The 20,205-nt window shown below is 34.7% G+C and overlaps 1 protein-coding gene across 1 annotated transcript in view; it reads right to left on the bottom strand.

The window, feature by feature from the left end:
* The window catches only part of LOC136028800 (papilin-like), a 387,506-nt gene that overhangs the window by 102,612 nt on the left and 264,689 nt on the right, over positions 1-20,205 (bottom strand). Inside the window, exon 32 of the mRNA XM_065706703.1 lies at positions 16,131-16,337. Coding sequence (XP_065562775.1) covers positions 16,131-16,337 — 207 coding nt within the window. The remainder of the gene's footprint in view (positions 1-16,130; positions 16,338-20,205) is intronic.

Genomic DNA, 20,205 nt, shown 5'->3' with positions numbered 1-20,205 from the left:
TGGATCCGGTTGAGATTTAAAATAAGAGATCTGAGTTACGCGGTCCTTCTAAATATGAAGTTTAATGAAGATCCGATCACTCCTTCGTAAGTCAAAAATGCGTCATTCTTTTCTAATTTTTCAGAATTACCCCCCCCCCCCACCCCCCAATAGAACGGATCCGTTCCAGTTATGTAAATCACGTATCTAAGACTTCTGCTTATTTTTCCCACCAAGTTTCATCCCGATCCCGATCCAGCGTTTTCCATGATTTTAGATTCCCCACCGCAGACTCCCCCCCAATGTCACCAGATCCAGTCGGGATTTATAATAAGAGCTTTGAGACACGATATCCTTCTAAAAATCAAATTTCATTGAGATCCAATCACCCGTTCGTAAGTTAAAAATACCTCATATTTTCTAATTTTTCAGAATTAACCACACACACACCCCCAACTACCCCAAAGAGAGTGGATCCGTTCCGGTTACGTCAATCATGTATCTAGGACTTGTGCTTATTTTTCCCACCAAGTTTCATCCCGATCCCTCCACTCTAAGTGTGTTCCAAGATTTTTGGTTTCCCCCTCCCAACTCCCCCCCAATGTCATAAGATCCGGTCGGGATTTAAAATAAAAGCTATGAGACACGATACCCTTCCAAACACCAAATTTGATTAAGTTCTGATCAACCGTTCGTAAGTTAAAAATAATTCAATTTTTCTATTTTTGCCGAATTAACGGGCCCCCACTCCCCCCTCCCCGAATGGTCAAATCGGGAAAATGACTATTTCTAATTTAATCTGGTCCGATCCCTGATGCGCCTGCCCAATTTCATCGTCCTAGCTTACCTGGAAGTGCCTAAAGTAGCAAAACCGGGACCGACAGACCGACAGACAGACAGACCGACAGACCGACAGAATTTACGATTGCTATATGTCACTTGGTTAATACCAAGTGCCATAAAAACATTCGTAAAAAATTGCAAGTTCTAGTTGCCTTTTTAAGTAACCCAAAAATTGGAGGGCAACTAGGGCTCCTCCCCTACCCCTTTTCTTCTCAGAATCGTCCGATCAAAACTAAGAGAAGAGCTATTTAGCCAAAAAAAAATAAATTGAAATACAAATTTCTTTTTAATTATTCATGTGCGGAGAGCCAAAATCAAACATACATCAATTCAAAAACGTTCAAAAATTAAATAAAAAAAATTAATTTGTTTAAGTACAAGCAAAGAGCGACATTAAAACTTAAAACGAACAGAAATTATTCCGTATGTGAAAGGGGTTGTCCATTACATAGTTGAACCACAAATTTCTTTAACTACAAGAAAGAGCGACATTACAACTTAAAACGAACAGAAATTATTCCGTATGTGAAAGGGGTTGTCCATTACATAGTTGAACCACAGCTCAATCCACCAACCAAATTAAACTGTTAAGACTTGACGTATATGGTTTCTCAGATTAAAAATATGTTGAACATTAGTTGAATAATTTTCATATTTTTGGATGATAAGTTTAAATTCTTCTCCAAGAAAATTCGAAGTAATAATACAAGTCTGGATCGATCAATAGATATACCTGAGACGATTGAATCCAACGATAAAAGTCATGGCCATTCAGGATTTGTTTTCGAGTAGTTCCACAAAAATATTTTTTGAGGGTGGGGGAGGGAGGCTTAAAAAAACTTTAAAAAACGCATCAAAATTTATTTATATTAATTTTTCTCACGTTTTTACGAGTCAGACAAAAATTTCTGAGGGAGGAGGATTCAAAGCCTCCCCTTGGATATGACCTTGACATAAGCATCTCATCCTTTTGATGCAAGTTACAGCTATGTGCTTGTCGCAAAATCGCTTTTGTCAGAGGAGTCACAGGCCTTAAGAGGCAGTGGATACTCAAGAAGAGCCTTCCTCGAAGAAGAGCCTTTGTCGAAAAGAGAATACTCAAGAATAGCGTTTGCCGAAGAGAAAATACTCAAGAAGAGCCTTTGTCGAAGAGAGAATACTTAAGAAGAGCCTTTGTCGAAGAGAGAATGCTCAAGAAGAGTCTTTGTCGAAGAGATAATACTTAAGAAGAGCCTTTACCGAAGAGAGAATACTCAAAAAGAGCCTTTATCGAAAAGTAGCATCTTGAAGGACACATTTCGCACTTAATTCGACATACTCATAATTGGTTTTTGAAAAGTTCCATCGATACTTCAAACAAAAAATACTTTGCATATGTGCCCAGTTTCGCCATAATAGTAAGAAACAGTACATTCTTGATTCGAATCTTTGTTTTTCGAAAAAGCAATATTCTAAAGGACAAATTAGAAGGCTATTTCGGGAGCTCTATGATGGGTTTTTATCGAAAGCCTAATCTGATTCCAATCATGCACTCCATACACAAATCTTTGGTACACACTACCAGTCCTGTCATAATAATGAAAAGTAATCGACTCTCAGCCAGGACTTTTTCCAAAAATAATATTCTGTATGACAAATTAGACCGTAAACACATTAATAGACTTGTTCGTTAGTCTTCTATTCATTCAGTAGTGACAAGAAAGATTAATATCAATTTACACTTATGTTGCCGAAGAAAATTGGAGTGAGCTTGAGAAAGCAAGTTGTTCTTGCAAGGAAAGCAGAAAAATAAGAGATAAGCCATGTATTTTTCTTTCGAGTTCGGTTAAACAGATAAGGCAAATATTTACCAGGAACTAATCTATAAAATAAATAAGAACAAGAATTACTAGGTAGAGTTGGGTTAGAACATTAATTTATAAAACAACGCGAAATATCCGCGTTGTTTTAGTCTTTTCATTCTACTGGCCGTCGTCTCGTTTTAAGTTGTTTTTTTTTTTTTGTAGAGTTTTATCTCTCTTGATTGTTTATTGTCATGTCTGGCCAGTTCGGCCTAAGAACTTTCATGTGTATCCATGTTATCAAAAGGGCATATCTGCAAAATGTTAGGAGTGGCTAAGGGCTGAAAAAAATGCTTGCGTTAAAATGTGATTGTACATATAAATAGTCTTCGTCATTCCTCCATCTCAACTTTTATCTGCCTCCTTCTTTTTTTCTTATCTGTTTTGCTTCATCTTTCTCTCTCACTCCCCCCCCCCCTCTGTTTCTTTCTCAGTGTTAATTAATAAGAAGTCCAGTTAAAAAAAAAATTGTTTTCGGAAAGCATCATAAAGAAAGCTGATAATATATATTTGTGTCTCTTTCTTTCTGATCAAAATAAAATCTTGGTAAATTGTTACTCAAATCGGAAGTTCTGCTATAGCCCTTGACATTTTAATTTAAAGCATTTAACGAATTTTCAGTTCTTTAATGAACATTGAAGACTATTCATTAAAAACAATCTCTTTTATATTATTGAAGACTCATTAAAGAAGACTCATCACAAACATTAAAGAAGAGCAAATCAAAATAAGTGTTAAAAGGAAAACTTTGTTCAATTCAGAAACACCACTTGAGGCTGTTTATAAAGAAAATGCCAAGGGGCTCCGAAGGAATGGGTAAAAGGCTAGAAGAAATTCGCTTCAAAAGTTGACTATATTAGGCCTCTAATATACATATCCCCTTTGGATTTGATCGTAATGAATTTTTATAGGGCGCAGATTGAAAATTAATGGAGATAATTAATTCATAATACGAGCTTGAAAAATGTTTCTGCTTAATTTTTTTTGTCAATTAATATTAACTTTAGGGTATTTTTTCGTCTCTCCCCTACATGTATTCTTGTTTGCTGTATAACGGTGTCAAATTTACTAAATTCAGCGAATCTATAACAAAAATTAGATTCTCATTACACTGAGACGAGTACAGTACCAAAAGCGGTATCAAAACCAATTAAAAATTTTTAATTGGTATCAAAACCAATTATTTTTAATTGGTATCAAAACCATTTAAGCGGTATCAAAACCAATTAAAACATAAAAACGAAAAATTAATTGAATATTTAGAGTTACGACACAGCAGGTAGAAGAGAGTCGAAGTTACTAAAATAAACTGAGACAACGGCAGATTGTATACAGTTGTCATAGGCGTAGATTGTATGAAAATGCATACTTTTCAACTGCATAATCAATAGCCTTCATCATTAGCAGGTGAAAGCTACGGAAAAAATGAAACAAAACATTTATAACTACGTAAAAAGAAGCTAGTAATTACGTAAAAAACGGTTACATAAAAATAGTTACAACTGATTAGAAGAAAAACAATTGACAAAAAAAAACTGGCTAATAAAATAAGTTTGAGACAAAGTTGATTTTTAACTATATAATCTTATAGTAACAATTAAAAAAGGAGTGAAACAAAAAATGTACAAGAGACACAAAAAAATGGCAAAAGAAACAACAGAACAAAAGATAAACTGAAAAAAAGGCGAACAAGATCTTTGCTTTCTTTGTTAAAAGCTAGTGTAAAACTCGGACGACGAAAACAATTCTGTCAAGATTCGCCACCCTTTTCTAGAATCCCCAGTCCGTTACTGTGTGTGTTACAACCCTAGTGATAAATGCGAACTTTTAGAAGAACTATTTACTTATCTTTTATTTTTAAAATAGTCCGTTGTACGTAAATAGCAACCATTAACAAGAAAAGATTAACTCGCACTTTTATAACCGAAACTCTTAAAACTGTTTCGATGACACTATTAATAGAATTAGTAAAAAGAAAGAAAAAAGAATTAGCTTCGTATGACTAAATAGCAAAACAAGTTTTTTTTTTTACTTGAAATTAACGTGCCGCAGTAAAACTTCAAACGAACAGGAATTATTCCGCATATAAGAGGGGATTGCCTCCTCGTCAATCCCTTGCTTTTTACGCTAAAGTCTTAGTCTTTAAAAAATTAGAAAGGATTGTGAAAAAAGAATTGTTCCGAAAAGAAAAACTTTAGCATAAAGAGCAAGGGTCGAGGGGTGGGCAGCCCCCCTGATATAGGGAATAATTTCTGTTGATTTTAAGAATTCATGTGGAGGCTTACTTTCAGTTGAAAAAACTTTTCTTTTCTGCATATAATTTCTGACCATTATTCGAATCATGCCAGCAAATCCCCATCCCTCTAATTGTATAAAATTTCCGATGGAAAAGTTCCCTCCTGGAAATTTCCTCTCGATGTAAAATTCTCCCAGTATCAAATCACAACATCCACAGAAAAGTACTTCCCCCCCAAAAAAAACAAACCCCTATATCTCCCAATAAAAAATACTAGATGTGAACAACGAGCTAACTGCTAACAACTTACAGCCTTTAGCCAGGGACTATAGGGGTCATATCACCCCCAGAGTCATAGTTATTGTACTTTCCAATTATACTGAATAAAATGCCTATCTAAAAATATTTATCAGATGTCTTTCTGAAAAATAGGGATGCGGCTTATAGCCCTCCAATGTTTTCGGTCACTTGAAAAGGGCACTTTTGCCCTTTTCAAGTTTTCAAGTGTTTTTTGCCCTTTCAGAACTTTTTATTTCCGTTCGATTGAGCTATTTCCCGATCATCTAGGACTATTGGTTTGATAAGTTCACCAAATAAACAAATAAACAAAAACAAATAAACAAAATAAAACAAAATAAAAAACAAATAAACAAAATAAACAAGCATCAATAAATCTTTCTTCTGGAAAAAAGACAAAATTCCACATTTTTGTAAAAATAAGCTTGAAACCTCAACAGTAGGGTTCTCTAATATAGTGAATCTGATAGTATCGTTTTCATTAAGGCTCCTCGCCCTTCTTAGGGTGTTTCTTCCCTTTTTCAAAAATCAGGCCAATTTTCCCAGGCTCGTAACTTCTATAAGGGGTTTCCCCCTCCTCATATGACATCTCATTCCTCACCCTAAAGGGTTTTAGTATTATTAAAAAATCTTCTTACTGTTCTAATTAAAAAAAAACAGTTTTTTTTAACTGAAAGTAAGGAGCGATATGATAATTTAAAACGAATATAAATTACTCCGTATATAAAAGAGGCTGTTCCCTCCTCAACGCCTCGCTGTTTAAGCTAAATTTTTTCACTGTTTTAAACAGTAGAGTTAAGAGAAAGAGTCAAACTTTAGCGTAAAGAGCGGGGGGTTGAGGGGGGAATAGCCCCTTTCATATACGGTGTAATTTCTGTTCGTTTTAAATTTTAATATTGCTCCTTACTTTCAGTTAAAAAAAATTGTTACTAAAACCCTTTAGGGTGAGGAGTGAGATGTCATATGAGGAGGGGGAAACCCCCTTATAGACGTAATATTTTTTTTCAAGTTTTAACGTTGGTTCTTACTTTCAGTTGAAAACACTTGTTCTTTTTTTATTTAATCAGCGTAAAAATTAAATGTTTTCTTTATTAATTATCAAAATTCAGTTTTTAGAGTTTTAGTTAATATTGGGCCGATTCGCTTTTTATTTACCATTTGTTACTACGCACTGTTTAATCACTCAAATATGCATAATTTATTAAGTTTAAAGTTACCCCCCCTCTCCCAAACAAAATATAGTCTACTAGCCAGGGGAATTTGCCCAATTTTCGAAAGACGGAGGAACACCACTAGAAGGATGAGTGCTCTTGATGAAAATTAACCCGTTCAATCTAGCATTTTAGAAAACCTTATTGTATAGGTTTCAATTATATCTTCAAAAATGCGAATTTTTTTTTTGTCCAAGAAGCAGGATTACACATGCGTGTTTATTTTTTTTATTTTTTTTTATCAAGGTGTGATAGTATGGGATCAACGGTCTTAGAAGTCGGAGAGACCTCAATAAGCAGAAATTGAAAGTTCTAGTGCCCTATTTATGTAGTAAAATAGATAATGCCTCACAATAGTAGTGTTTTCTGGCATTTTGTGGCCCATGGCAACAATTTTGATCCAAAGAGGGCCACAAAGCTATGGATTGAAAATTTTGAGCTAGCCAAAGTATTTAAAATTTGTAAAAATAATATATATGTTGAGCCTCCCCTATTTCTGAGTTAATAATATGGCACGATGGGGCGTTTGTTGGTAAAGGCGGATGCATTCTACACAAGATAAACCTTTGATTTAGACATTTCATTTAGATCTTCATTCAAATAAGATTGCTTTGAGACCTGATACAATTATATACAGCAATGTGTAATTCAAATCAGCTACTATTGAGGAGGTTTGGTTGATCTTTATGTAGAGGGGGGAGGGTCCAAGGCCTTAAAAGTGCCTTTTTACCTAGATTTTCCAACTTTCAGTAAGCTTTCAGATAAATATAGAAGAGGGTTGGTGAGGGGGGGGGGTGTAAATTGGTCTATTTTTGGTTATTTTGGCTTTGGTTATTGGTTATTTATTTCCATATTGAAGAGTAAAATTGAAGCCAATTTAGATCCAATTTTGGAATCGTGTAGAATGTCGGGTGAATAGAATAGAGGGTATGGTAGGGGTAGAAAAGTGGGAGAGGTGTCAAAGCAGGTATATTCTATTTTACTTGATCGGGAAAACCCAAAAGAATGCAGATGTATGTTTCACTTGAACTCGAAGATGGAACTAAGGCGCTCAATTTGAAGTAAAATTTAATGTGAAACTTATATTGCAGAAATAAATAGTTGAACTGGTAAAGAGCTTGGTTTGAAGAACCTATACCCACACAAATTTGTAGTCACGTGTTGTCAAGTAATGCTGTATCTTTACACCGTTTATCGCATCCATTATGTAATTAAGAAAATAGCTGCTCTAAGATTCAACATTTTCGATTTTTGGATTTATGCTTAAGATCTAAACTTATATCGTCAATCGTAAAATGGTGTTTCAAAGCTATACATGCCGAATCTCAGCAAGTTTAGCGGGAAATAAAGTATTGGCGATGATGTCATGTGTAGTTCTGTTTTATCCACCAGTTTGACTCAGGTTTTATTCTGGCAAAACGAGGCATTTTTATACCTCCCAAATATTCTTTTTCTCCTTTTTTCACTAGAAGAAGTAGATAAAAATTGCTATTTTTGCTACCACAATAAGTATATTCCAATTCTAAAGAAACTGATTGTGCCAAATCGTGTTAGATTCCTGTCTATGTTTACCTTACTCGTCGCTACTCATCAAGACCACTCATTTTTTTTTTTTTTACTTCTTAAGACATTGGGATTAAGAAAATATAGCTATTTCTAGTTTTTTTTTGACATAACGTTAAATTATTAATGTACATTATAATCACTCTAATATAAATAAATCCACTTAAATAGTTTACTATGTCTCTAACACTGTAGAGAAAAAGTAATTTGTAAGAAAGCCGTTTATGTTTCAATTAAAATTAAATAACATAAATTTAATAACATTAAAATTAAATAAAATTAAATAACATAAATTAAATAACAGTAAAATTAAATAAAATTAAATAATAATGTCGCTAGCTTAGTCAGTAAAGCATATAATCGACAAGATGCATAATTATAGGATCATGAACTCAGGCTACAAATTCGACTTTTTTTCCAATATAGAGAATATGCTCGTTTGTGCATTAAAGTTGCTTCTTTTTGGAGTGAAATTTTTTCCTTAGGTTAATGCTCTAACCCAACTCTACCTAGTAATTCTTGTTCTTATTTATTTTATAGATTAGTTCCTGGTAAATATTTGCCTTATCTGTTTAACCGAACTCGAAAGAAAAATACATGGCTTATCTCTTATTTTTCTGCTTTCCTTGCAAGAAAAGAAAGCTTAAACAACTTGCTTTCTCAAGCTCACTCCAATTTTCTTCGGCAACATAAGTGTAAATTGATATTAATCTTTCTTGTCACTACTGAATGAATAGAAGACTAACGAACAAGTCTATTAATGTGTTTACGGTCTAATTTGTCATACAGAATATTATTTTTGGAAAAAGTCCTGGCTGAGAGTCGATTACTTTTCATTATTATGACAGGACTGGTAGTGTGTACCAAAGATTTGTGTATGGAGTGCATGATTGGAATCAGATTAGGCTTTCGATAAAAACCCATCATAGAGCTCCCGAAATAGCCTTCTAATTTGTCCTTTAGAATATTGCTTTTTCGAAAAACAAAGATTCGCATCAAGAATGTACTGTTTCTTACTATTATGGCGAAACTGGGCATATATGCAAAGTATTTTTTGTTTGAAGTATCGATGGAACTTTTCAAAAACCAATTATGAGTATGTCGAATTAAGTGCGAAATGTGTCCTTCAAGATGCTACTTTTCGACAAAGGCTCTTTTTGAGTATTCTCTCTTCGGCAAAGGCTCTTCTTAAGTATTATCTCTTCGACAAAGGCTCTTCTTGAGTATTCTCTCTTCGACAAAGGCTCTTCTTAAGTATTCTCTCTTCGACAAAGGCTCTTCTTGAGTATTCTCTCTTCGGCAAACGCTATTCTTGAGTATTCTCTTTTCGACAAAGGCTCTTCTTCGAGGAAGGCCTATGACTCCTCTGACAAAAGCGATTTTGCGACAAGCCCATAGCTGTAACTTGCATCAAAAGGATGAGATACTTATGTCAAGGTCATATCCAAGGGGAGGCTTTGAATACTCCTCCCCCAGAAATTTTTGTCTGACTCGTAAAAACGTAAAAAAAATGAATATAAATAAATTTTGATGCGTTTTTTAAAGTTTTTTTAAGCCTCCCCCCCCCCACCCTCAAAAAATATTTTTGTGGAACTACTCGAAAACAAATCCTGGATATGGCCATGACTTTTATCGTTGGATTCAATCGTCTCAGGTATATCTATTGATCGATCCAGACTTGTATTATTGCTTCGAATTTTCTTGGAGAAGAATTTAAACTTATCATCCAGTTAGCTCGTTGTTCACATCTAGTATTTTTTATTGGGAGATATAGGGGTTTGTTTTTTTGGGGGGGGGGAGTACTTTTCTGTGGATGTTGTGATTTGATACTGGGAGAATTTTACATCGAGAGGAAATTTCCAGGAGGCACAAATCTTTGGTACACACTATCAGTCCTGTCATAATAATGAAAAGTAATCGACTCTCAGCCAGGACTTTTTCCAAAAATAATATTCTGTATGACAAATTAGACCATAAACACATTAATAGACTTGTTCGTTAGTCTTCTATTCATTCAGTAGTGACAAGAAAGATTAATATCAATTTACACTTATGTTGCCGAAGAAAATTGGAGTGAGCTTGAGAAAGCAAGTTGTTTAAGCTTTCTTTTCTTGCAAGGAAAGCAGAAAAATAAGAGATAAGCCATGTATTTTTCTTTCGAGTTCGGTTAAAGAGATAAGGCAAATATTTACCAGGAACTAATCTATAAAATAAATAAGAACAAGAATTACTAGGTAGAGTTGGGTTAGAGCATTAACCTAAGGAAAAAAATTCACTCCAAAAAAGCAACTTTAATGTACAAACGAGCATATTCTCTATATTGAAAAAAAAGTCGAATTTGTAGCCTGAGTTCATGATCCTATAATTATGCATCTTGTCGATTATATGCTTTACTGACTAAGCTAGCGACATTGTTATTTAATTTTATTTAATTTTAATGTTATTCAATTTATGTTATTTAATTTTAATTGAAACATAAACGGCTTTCTTACAAATTACTTTTTCTCTACAGTGTTAGAGACATAGTAAACTATTTAAGTGGATTTATTTATATTAGAGTGATTATAATGTACATTAATAATTTAACGTTATGTAAAAAAAAAAAAAAAAAAAACTAGAAATAGCTATAATTTCTTAGTCACAATGTCTTAAGAAGTAAAAAAAAAAAAAAAAAAAAAAATGAGTGGCCTTGATGAGTGGCGACGAGTAAGGTAAACATAGACAGGAATCTAACACGATTTGGCACAATCAGTTTCTTTAGAATTGGAATATACTTATTGTGGTAGCAAAAATAGCAATTTTTATCTACTTCTTCTAGTGAAAAAAGGAGAAAAAGAAAATTTGGGAGGTATAAAAATGCCTCGTTTTGCCAGAATAAAACCTGAGTCAAACTGGTGGATAAAACAGAACTACACATGACATCATCGCCAATACTTTATTTCCCGCTAAACTTGCTGAGATTCGGCATGTATAGCTTTGAAACACCATTTTACGATTGACGATATAAGTTTAGATCTTAAGCATAAATCCAAAAATCGAAAATGTTGAATCTTAGAGCAGCTATTTTCTTAATTACATAATGGATGCGATAAACGGTGTAAAGATACAGCATTACTTGACAACACGTGACTACAAATTTGTGTGGGTATAGGTTCTTCAAACCAAGCTCTTTACCAGTTCAACTATTTATTTCTGCAATATAAGTTTCACATTAAATTTTACTTCAAATTGAGCGCCTTAGTTCCATCTTCGAGTTCAAGTGAAACAGACATCTGCATTCTTTTGGGTTGACAAACGCAATATCAATTTTGATGGTTTTTCTCACTTGGGTTGACGGAACAAAAGTTACAAAATAAGTGAAAAAGATATTGCAGTCATTGGTTTATTAGAAAATCTGGTAGGGGAAAATTATAGTGAAGAAGAATATAGGAAGAAGGCCCAGAGGATTTTCGGACCTTTGGTTGCTAAAATATGGCTCTGACATTAAACGTAGATTTGCTTTAGTTCTTATCAACGAAAAGTAGATGATAGGGAAGGGAATGATAGTTTCTTTTGATAATTTAAAGTTAAAAGGCCTAATACGGAGAGGCTGGACACGAGACATAAAGAGCCAGAACTAAAGAATTCTGAACATTCTGAAACCATTTACTTTATTTTTCGGAGAATTATTTTGAAATTTGCCAAACAGATAATGTTATACAAGTTTTTGTCTCCATGCGGGTTATATAACCTTTGCCTTGAGATTTAACAATGAAAGAAATTGGGTTCTTCACGCCAATAGTGACAATGATTAAAATTTATTTATAACCCACTATGTACAAAGGAGAAGTTAATTAATGCAAAGAAAAACCAAGAAAAAAAAACAAATATTCCCTACACGAGACTACAAAGTAAGGCTGGTATTGACGGATGAGGGCATTATAGTTGTTTTAAAAGAGTCACCCATTGTTATGGCCATTCGATATCATAAAAGATTACCCTGTCTCGTCCATTATAACCAGTTTTATTCTTTGTGGCCTTCAAAACTTCAGTATTTGCCTTCAGTATTCAGAACTGATAGTGCGGTCTTTTTATAACTTGTATAGCTTTGACAAGAGACCCGATTAAACGACAAAAAACTAAAAGCGGACCCCTATTTTTTTGAAATCTTAGAAAAATCATTAACTTCTCCCGTTTTTGCCGGAGACAGAGATATTCACATTCAATGAAACTTACATCATTAAAAAGCGTGAATTTTTTTTTGTTTTTTTGATTGAACGGAGCAAAATTTGCGTTTTATAGTACAGGAAAAAACAGTCCCTAAAAATATTCTAGTATACCTGCTTTGAAAATATTTAAAATCAGTTCACAAGAAGTATCACTGAATAAATTGACAGCTCTGGAAGTTTCGTGTTCTGCTAACCGCCTTCATTAAAATTTTTGCCAACGCAGGACACATATTATTTATCCTGTTCGTACATCGAAGAGAAAGCGTTTTCTTAACAATTAGAAAGAAATCACAAATTTGCTTTGTTTTTAAACTGGCCTCTCGCTAGCTTTTCAAACTGTTGACACATTCATGATCCTCTTTCAACTTTTGCCAAAATTGCATTGGAAGCTCCCTACGGTGCTGGGAAAATTTGCTCATGGGCCCTTTGTCTTTGAGACTGTCCACCGACTCTGAGACTTTGTGGTACGAAACGTCCCTAAGCCTAGGTATTTTATTTCCATCTAAATTAATCTTTAGAGAATCTAACGTGCTTTCACTAAATAAACATCTTTTGTTTCTTTTCTCCCGCTGGATTAACATTATGTAAAAACATGGAAGCTCCCTAAGGTGCTGTGAAAAATTGCTAATTGGCCTTTTGTCTTTGAGACTGTCCACCGACTCGGAAACATTGTTGACACATCCCTGATCCTCTTTCAACTTTCGTCAAAATTCCTTTGGAAGCTTCCTACGGTGGTTGGGAAAAGTTTCTAATGGACCCTTTGTCTTTGAGACTGTCAGCCAACGCTGAGACTCGCAAAGTGACATTTGTGGTATCAAACGTCCTTAAGTCTAGATATTTTATTTCCGGTTTAGGAGCAATAGACACTTCATCAAAATCAACTTTAAAAGTTGCGGGAACTAGGCCCCAGTCGAAAAGTACAACGTCTTACTTTTAAGCGTTTGAACTTGATATTTATCTTGGATTTAGAATTTATTCAGTTCAAACAATATATTTCAAAAGCCCAGACAGTAGAATACAAAGTGGCACAACGTGCAAGAGAAGAAAAATCCTTCTTGTCTCTTGCAGCACTTTGCGCGTGCAACGTTGATTCTTTTTTTCAGAACTAAAACTCTCTTCTACTAATTATTGCTACACCTACTACACAAGAAAGAACCTTGTCAACCTTGGATCAACTCAAGACATGGCTGCGCTACGCAGTGAACATCGACCAATTTAGAATCCTGATTTAATGTTCAGTCGACAGAGAAGTAGATATTGACACAAGTAGTATCCACTGCCGTCCTGGCTGGGTGGTTGGCGCGCTGGCGTGGGAATTCTGTGTCCAAGGGGCACGGGTTCAATCCCAGTTGTGACCAATTATTTAGTCTTGGACGGGGGTCAGTGGCGTGACTCTGTAAGCTCAGCCAGAGTCGACCCAGCTCTAAACGGGTACATGGAGAAATCCGGGGAAGGTAAGCAGGACGGGTGTGTGAAAGCACAGGATGGTTGGCCCCCAGCCCCCCATTGCACTTCCAGGCTGAAGGGCCATGAAACGGAGATCAGCACCGCCGGTTTGGACCTTAAGGGTCTAGTGTCGTCTTACTCACTTACTATTTTACTTTTTTTAGTATCCACTAAAAAAGTAATCACATGTTTTCTACTAAAAATATATTCCCATCGTTTGCTAATTTTTTTAATTTTGAATACTGTATAGTGATTTATTCCATTAGTCCCATCATTCTATGAATTATGAATACTTAGATGATTTGTGACGCGCCCCCCATTTGCTTCACACACACAAAGAAGACCTAGATAGATCCTTGTCAATAGATATGTTCGTTAGTCTCACAGGTGATAAGTAGGAAAGAGAAAGTGCTTTCAAATTAAAGCAGGATTGTCAAAAATGGAATAAGATTGGGAAAGCAAGTCATCTATGCTTTCTTTTCTTGCACGAAGAGAGAAAAAAAAGAAATAAGCTGTATATCATTTCTGTGGAGATTTATGAGGAAGATATGTCTGCTATTTATTGGAAAAGCAAATCTATGGAGTAAAAAAGAAACTGCGACAAATACGCAAGGTTTTTTTTCAAACAAAAATCTTTCAAAAGAATTCATATTATATTTTTTCTTCTTCCAGTGCATAAAAAAAAAACAGCGTCTAATTTCTGAATCAGTCCCTACTAGGAATCTAAAATATTTTTTTGGCCTTTCTTTCTTTCTTTTTTTCCCTTTTATCTTTGGTAGATATTTACTAGTTACAGACATTTATCCAAATTCCTGGCGGTGAAATAATTTTTGTAATTTCACTATTCTAAAGACACTAATTTATGTATTTCCTCTCCTTGCCAGATTGGGGGAGGGCACCACTTTACGAGGAGTGGATCGGATTCGTAAACAATCGAATATGAGAAATATGGAAGAAATGAAAAAATCACAAAGATCTTGACATTTGTTTGGGGTGAGCCGAAAGGCCCTCTCCCATGTCTGTGCTCGCTATTGGTCACCCTTGGTTACACAGACAGGTAATTATCCCAGTAAATTTAATAGATATCATGTTTATTTAGCAGCCTTTAAATTCCTTTTTTTACAAGTGGACTACTATCTCCTAGGAGGTCCACAGAGACACTAAAATAAGCTTTCTCTTATTATGAAAAAATTTTCTGAAGAAAATAACTTATTTAAAGATAGAAACTCTACTAGTAGCAAAACAATTCGATAAATACTTAAAATAAAATCTTGAAAGAATTTAAGAGATAAGCTATTGCCTCTGATGATGATGTTAATGTTTGAGACTTAAATAGGAGCTGGCACAGAATTTCGAAAACTTTGTTTTGGAGAATCAATTTAAATAACTAATTGCAATGCTTCAGGTACGATTCGAGCGAAGAATATATTAAACATTTCGTGTCAGCGAACAGTAAGGAGAGAGCGAACGGGCTCAATAGTAACCAAAACTCTAAAAAACGGAAATTTGATACCAATAGATATATCAAAGCAATCGTATTTTCGAATGATTTTAAATATATAAGTTTGATCAAGTTTGGTCTTGCCCATCAAAAATTATGAGCCTGAGAATAGTTGCGTTATTTTGGAAAAAGCCGGAAATATCCCCTAAAAGTCATAGAATTTTAATAAAAATCAAACTATCAGATTCAGCGTATCAGAGAATCCAACTGCATGGGTTTCAAGCTCCTATCAGGAAAAATGTAGAATTTTGTTTTTTTGTTTTTCAGCAGAAGAAAGATCACGGATGCGTGTTTATTTGTTATTGTTTTTTCAAGGATGATCGTATTGACCCGGTGGTCCTACAATATTGCGAGAGGGCTCATTCAAACGTAAATTAAAAGTTTAGTGCCCTTTGAAATGACCAAAAAATTGGAGGGCAGCTAGGCCCCTACCCAAGCTCATTTTTCCCAGGGTCATCCAATCAAACTTTTGAAAAATAGCATAGTTGAAAAATCTAATAATTATGTCTTCGAAGATTACTTAATCCCACAGACTCGCCGGTGGAAGGGCTGCAAGTTGTGAGCTTTGCCCATTGTTTAAATATAGTATTGGTTATTGGGAAGCATACAGACGTTTTCAGGGGGATTTTTTCTGGTGGGGGGATCGGAGAGAGAAGGTTACGTGAAAGGGTCTTTCCATGGAGGCATTTTTCATAGGGAAAGGGAATTTTCCATTAAAGGGGTGCCGGATTTCCCAGCATTATTTAAAAAACGAGCAGAAATTAAATAATTGACGAGCGGGTGAACCTCCTCATATACGTAATGATTTATGTGCGTTTTAAGTTTAACGTTGCTTCATACTTTCAGTTGAAATTTTTTTATTTAATAACGTTTGAAAGGGATAATAAGTAATGTAGGAATAGTCTATAATGCCCCTAAATCTAGAAATCATGCCTAATTCAATGTACCTAACTTTTCGACAAGAATACAACAGCTCTGACAAGCAAATTGATTTGAAGATATTACCAGTTTTAAAGTCAACAGTAGTCTCTGCTTCTTTTCTTGTAGCACACCGACCTTCACAATCAGCTTGGGTGAGAAAATTGTTTCCATTTCCTTGACAACCCCCATAGAGAAAACCAATACATCTTTGCTCTCTTGAATCAAAGTACCATCTCTCAGTGTAATCTGTACAATTTCCAGCTGACGGCTGGTAAGAACAGACATCTGTCTCTGAAATTAGAAAGAAAATAACCCATATTAAAATGCCAAAAACCTTGAAAAACAGTAAAAGTAGGGCATAGTATAGTACAGTATAGTATATTTGACAGAAAAAAGAACAAAACCGTAGGGCCATGTCGACAAAAAAAGAGAAAAACACACAAATATAATTGAAGGATTTAATTTAAACTTTAAATCAAAACGATTAAAGTAGAGAAAACTATTCAAAAACACCACAATAGACAAAGTCATCACATAACACCCTCACGACGGCTTATACCCACGCGAATAAACCGCACTAGATTCTTAATAATACTAAAACACCCATTTCCCAACATTTTTTCCACCCAAGGCTCTCCCCCTTATCCACATCCAAAAATGTCTTTTTCAAAACCCTTAACTCTTCACACTTCTCCAGAAAATTCCATAGATTTTCCTCCCACTCTCCTCACAGCGGGCAACTGTAAGGGCCACTTTTCATTCTAACTCTTCCCAAATAGCTTCTTCTTCTCCCCAAGTGGCATGGAATTCCCTATACGAGATATCCTCCCTAGATAGGCCATCTCTAAAATATACCTCCTCTCCAAATGCCACCTTTACCCTAGAATGCAAACCATAAGAGTCAGACGTCTGATCTGGCACCCCCACTTCTAAATTTCCCGATCAAGTAAAATAGAATATACCTGCTTTGACACCTCTCCCACTTTTCTACCCCTACCATACCCTCTATTCTATTCACCCGACATTCTACACGATTCCAAAATTGGATCTAAATTGGCTTCCATTTTACTCTTCAATATGGAAAAAAATAACCAATAACCAAAGCCAAAATAACCAAAAGTAGACCAATTTACACCCTCCCCCCTCACCAACCCTCTTCTATATTTATCTGAAAGTTTACTGAAAGTTGGAAAATCTAGGTAAAAAGGCACTTTTAAGGCCTTGGACCCTCCCCCCTCTACATAAAGATCAACCAAACCTCCTCAATAGTAGCTGATTTGAATTAAACATTGCTGTATATAATTGTATCAGGTATCAAAGCAATCTTATTTGAATGAAGATCTAAATGAAATGTCTACATCAAAGGTTTATCTTGTGTAGAATACATCCGCCTTTACCAACAAACGCCCCATCGTGCCATATTATTAACTCAGAAATAGGGGAGGCTCAACATATATATTATTTTTACAAATTTTAAATACTTTGGCTAGCTCAAAATTTTCAATCCATAGCTTTGTGGCCCTCTTTGGATCAAAATTGTTGCCATGGGCCACAAAATGCCAGAAAACACTACTATTGTGAGGCATTATCTATTTTACTACATAAATAGGGCACTAGAACTTTCAATTTCTGCTTATTGAGGTCTCTCCGACTTCTAAGACCGTTGATCCCGTACTATCACACCTTGATAAAAAAAAAATAAAAAAAATAAACACACATGTGTAATCCTGCTTCTTGGACAAAAAAAAAGTCGCATTTTTGAAAAAATAATTGAAACCTATACAATAAGGTTTTCTAATATGCTAGATTGAACGGGTTAATTTTCATCAAGGGCACTCATCCTTCTAGTGGTGTTCCTCCGTCTTTCGAAAATTGGGCAAATTTCCCCTGGCTAGTAGACTATATTTTGTTTGGGAGAGGGGGGGGGGTAACTTTAAACTTAATAAATTATGCATATTTGGAGTGATTAAACAGTGCGTAGTAACAAACGGTAAATAAAAAGCGAATCGGCCCAATATTAACTAAAACTCTAAAAACTGAATTTTGATAATTAATAAAGAAAACATTTAATTTTTACGCTGATTAAATAAAAAAAGAACAAGTGTTTTCAACTGAAAGTAAGAACCAACGTTAAAACTTGAAAAAAAATATTACGTCTATAAGGGGATTTCCCCCTCCTCATATGACATCTCACTCCTCACCCTAAAGGGTTTTAGTATTACTAAAAAAGCTTCTTACTTCTAATTTTAAAAAAAAAACAATTTTTTTTAACTGAAAGTAAGGAGCAATATTAAAATTTAAAACGAACAGAAATTACACCGTATATGAAAGGGGCTATTCCCCCCTCAACCCCCCGCTCTTTACGCTAAAGTTTGACTCTTTCTCTTAACTCTACTGTTTAAAACAGTGAAAAAATTTAGCTTAAACAGCGAGGCGTTGAGGAGGGAACAGCCTCTTTTATATACGGAGTAATTTATATTCGTCTTAAATTTTCATATCGCTCCTTACTTTCAGTTAAAAAAAACTGTTTTTTTTTTTTTTTAAATTAGAACAGTAAGAAGATTTTTTAATAATACTAAAACCCTTTAGGGTGAGGAATGAGATGTCATATGAGGAGGGGGAAACCCCTTATAGAAGTTACGAGCCTGGGAAAATTGGCCTGATTTTTGAAAAAGGGAAGAAACACCCGAGGAGCCTTAATGAAAACGATACTATCAGATTCACTATATTAGAGAACCCTACTGTTGAGGTTTCAAGCTTATTTTTACAAAAATGTGGAATTTTGTCTTTTTTCCAGAAGAAAGATTTATTGATGCTTGTTTATTTTGTTTATTTGTTTTTATTTTGTTTTATTTTGTTTATTTGTTTTTGTTTATTTGTTTGTTTGGTGAACTTATCAAACCAATAGTCCTAGATGATCGGGAAATAGCTCAATCGAACGGAAATAAAAAGTTCTGAAAGGGCAAAAACACTTGAAAACTTGAAAAGGGCAAAAGTGCCCTTTTCAAGTGACCGAAAACATTGGAGGGCTACAAGCCGCATCCCTATTTTTCAGAAAGACATCTGATAAATATTTTTAGATAGGCATTTTATTCAGTATAATTGGAAAGTACAATAACTATGACTCTGGGGGTGATATGACCCCTATAGTCCCTGGCTAAAGGCTGTAAGTTAAGCAGTTAGCTCGTTGTTCACATCTAGTATTTTTATTGGGAGATATAGGGTTTTTTTTTTATTTTGGGAAGTACTTTTCTGTGGAGGTTGTGATTTGATACTGGGAGAATTTTACATCGAGAGGAAATTTCCAGGAGGGAACTTTTCCATCGGAAATTTTATACAATTAGAGGGATGGGGATTTGCTGGCATGATTCGAATAATGGTGAGAAATTATATGCAGAAAAGAAAAGTTTTTTCAACTGAAAGTAAGCATCCACATGAATTCTTAAAATCAACAGAAATTATTCCCTATATCAGGGGGGCTGCCCACCCCTCGACCCTTTCTCTTTATGCTAAAGTTTTTCTTTTCGGAACAATTCTTTTTCACAATCCTTTCTAATTTTTTAAAGACTAAGACTTTAGCGTAAAAAGCAAGGGATTGACGAGGAGGCAATCCCCCCTTATATGCGGAATAATTCCTGTTCGTTTGAAGTTTTACTGCGGCACGTTAATTTCAAGTAAAAAAAAACTTTTTTGCTATTTAGTCATACGAAGCTGATTCTTTTTACTTTCTTTTTACTAATTCTCTTAATAGTGTGATCGAAACAGTTTTAAGAGTTTCGGTTATAAAAGTGCGAGTTAATCTTTTCTTGTTAATGGTTGCTATTTACGTACAACGGACTATTTTAAAAATAGAAGATAAGTAAATAGTTCTTCTAAAAGTTCGCACTTATCACTAGGGTTGTAACACACACAGTAACGGACTGGGGATTCTAGAAAAGGGTGGCGAATCTTGACAGAATTGTTTTCGTCGTCCGAGTTTTACACTAGCTTTTAACAAAGAAAGCAAAGATCTTGTTCGCCTTTTTTTCAGTTTATCTTTTGTTCTGTTGTTTCTTTTGCAATTTTTTTGTGTCTCTTGTACATTTTTTGTTTCACTCCTTTTTTAATTGTTACTATAAGATTATATAGTTAAAAATCAACTTTGTCTCAACTTATTTTA

This window comes from Artemia franciscana, chromosome 7, assembly GCF_032884065.1.
Source record: "Artemia franciscana chromosome 7, ASM3288406v1, whole genome shotgun sequence".
In the NCBI taxonomy this organism is placed as follows: domain Eukaryota; kingdom Metazoa; phylum Arthropoda; class Branchiopoda; order Anostraca; family Artemiidae; genus Artemia; species Artemia franciscana.
The sequence above is the reverse complement of the archived record's forward strand: the minus strand, read 5'-3'. Positions and strand labels throughout refer to the sequence as shown.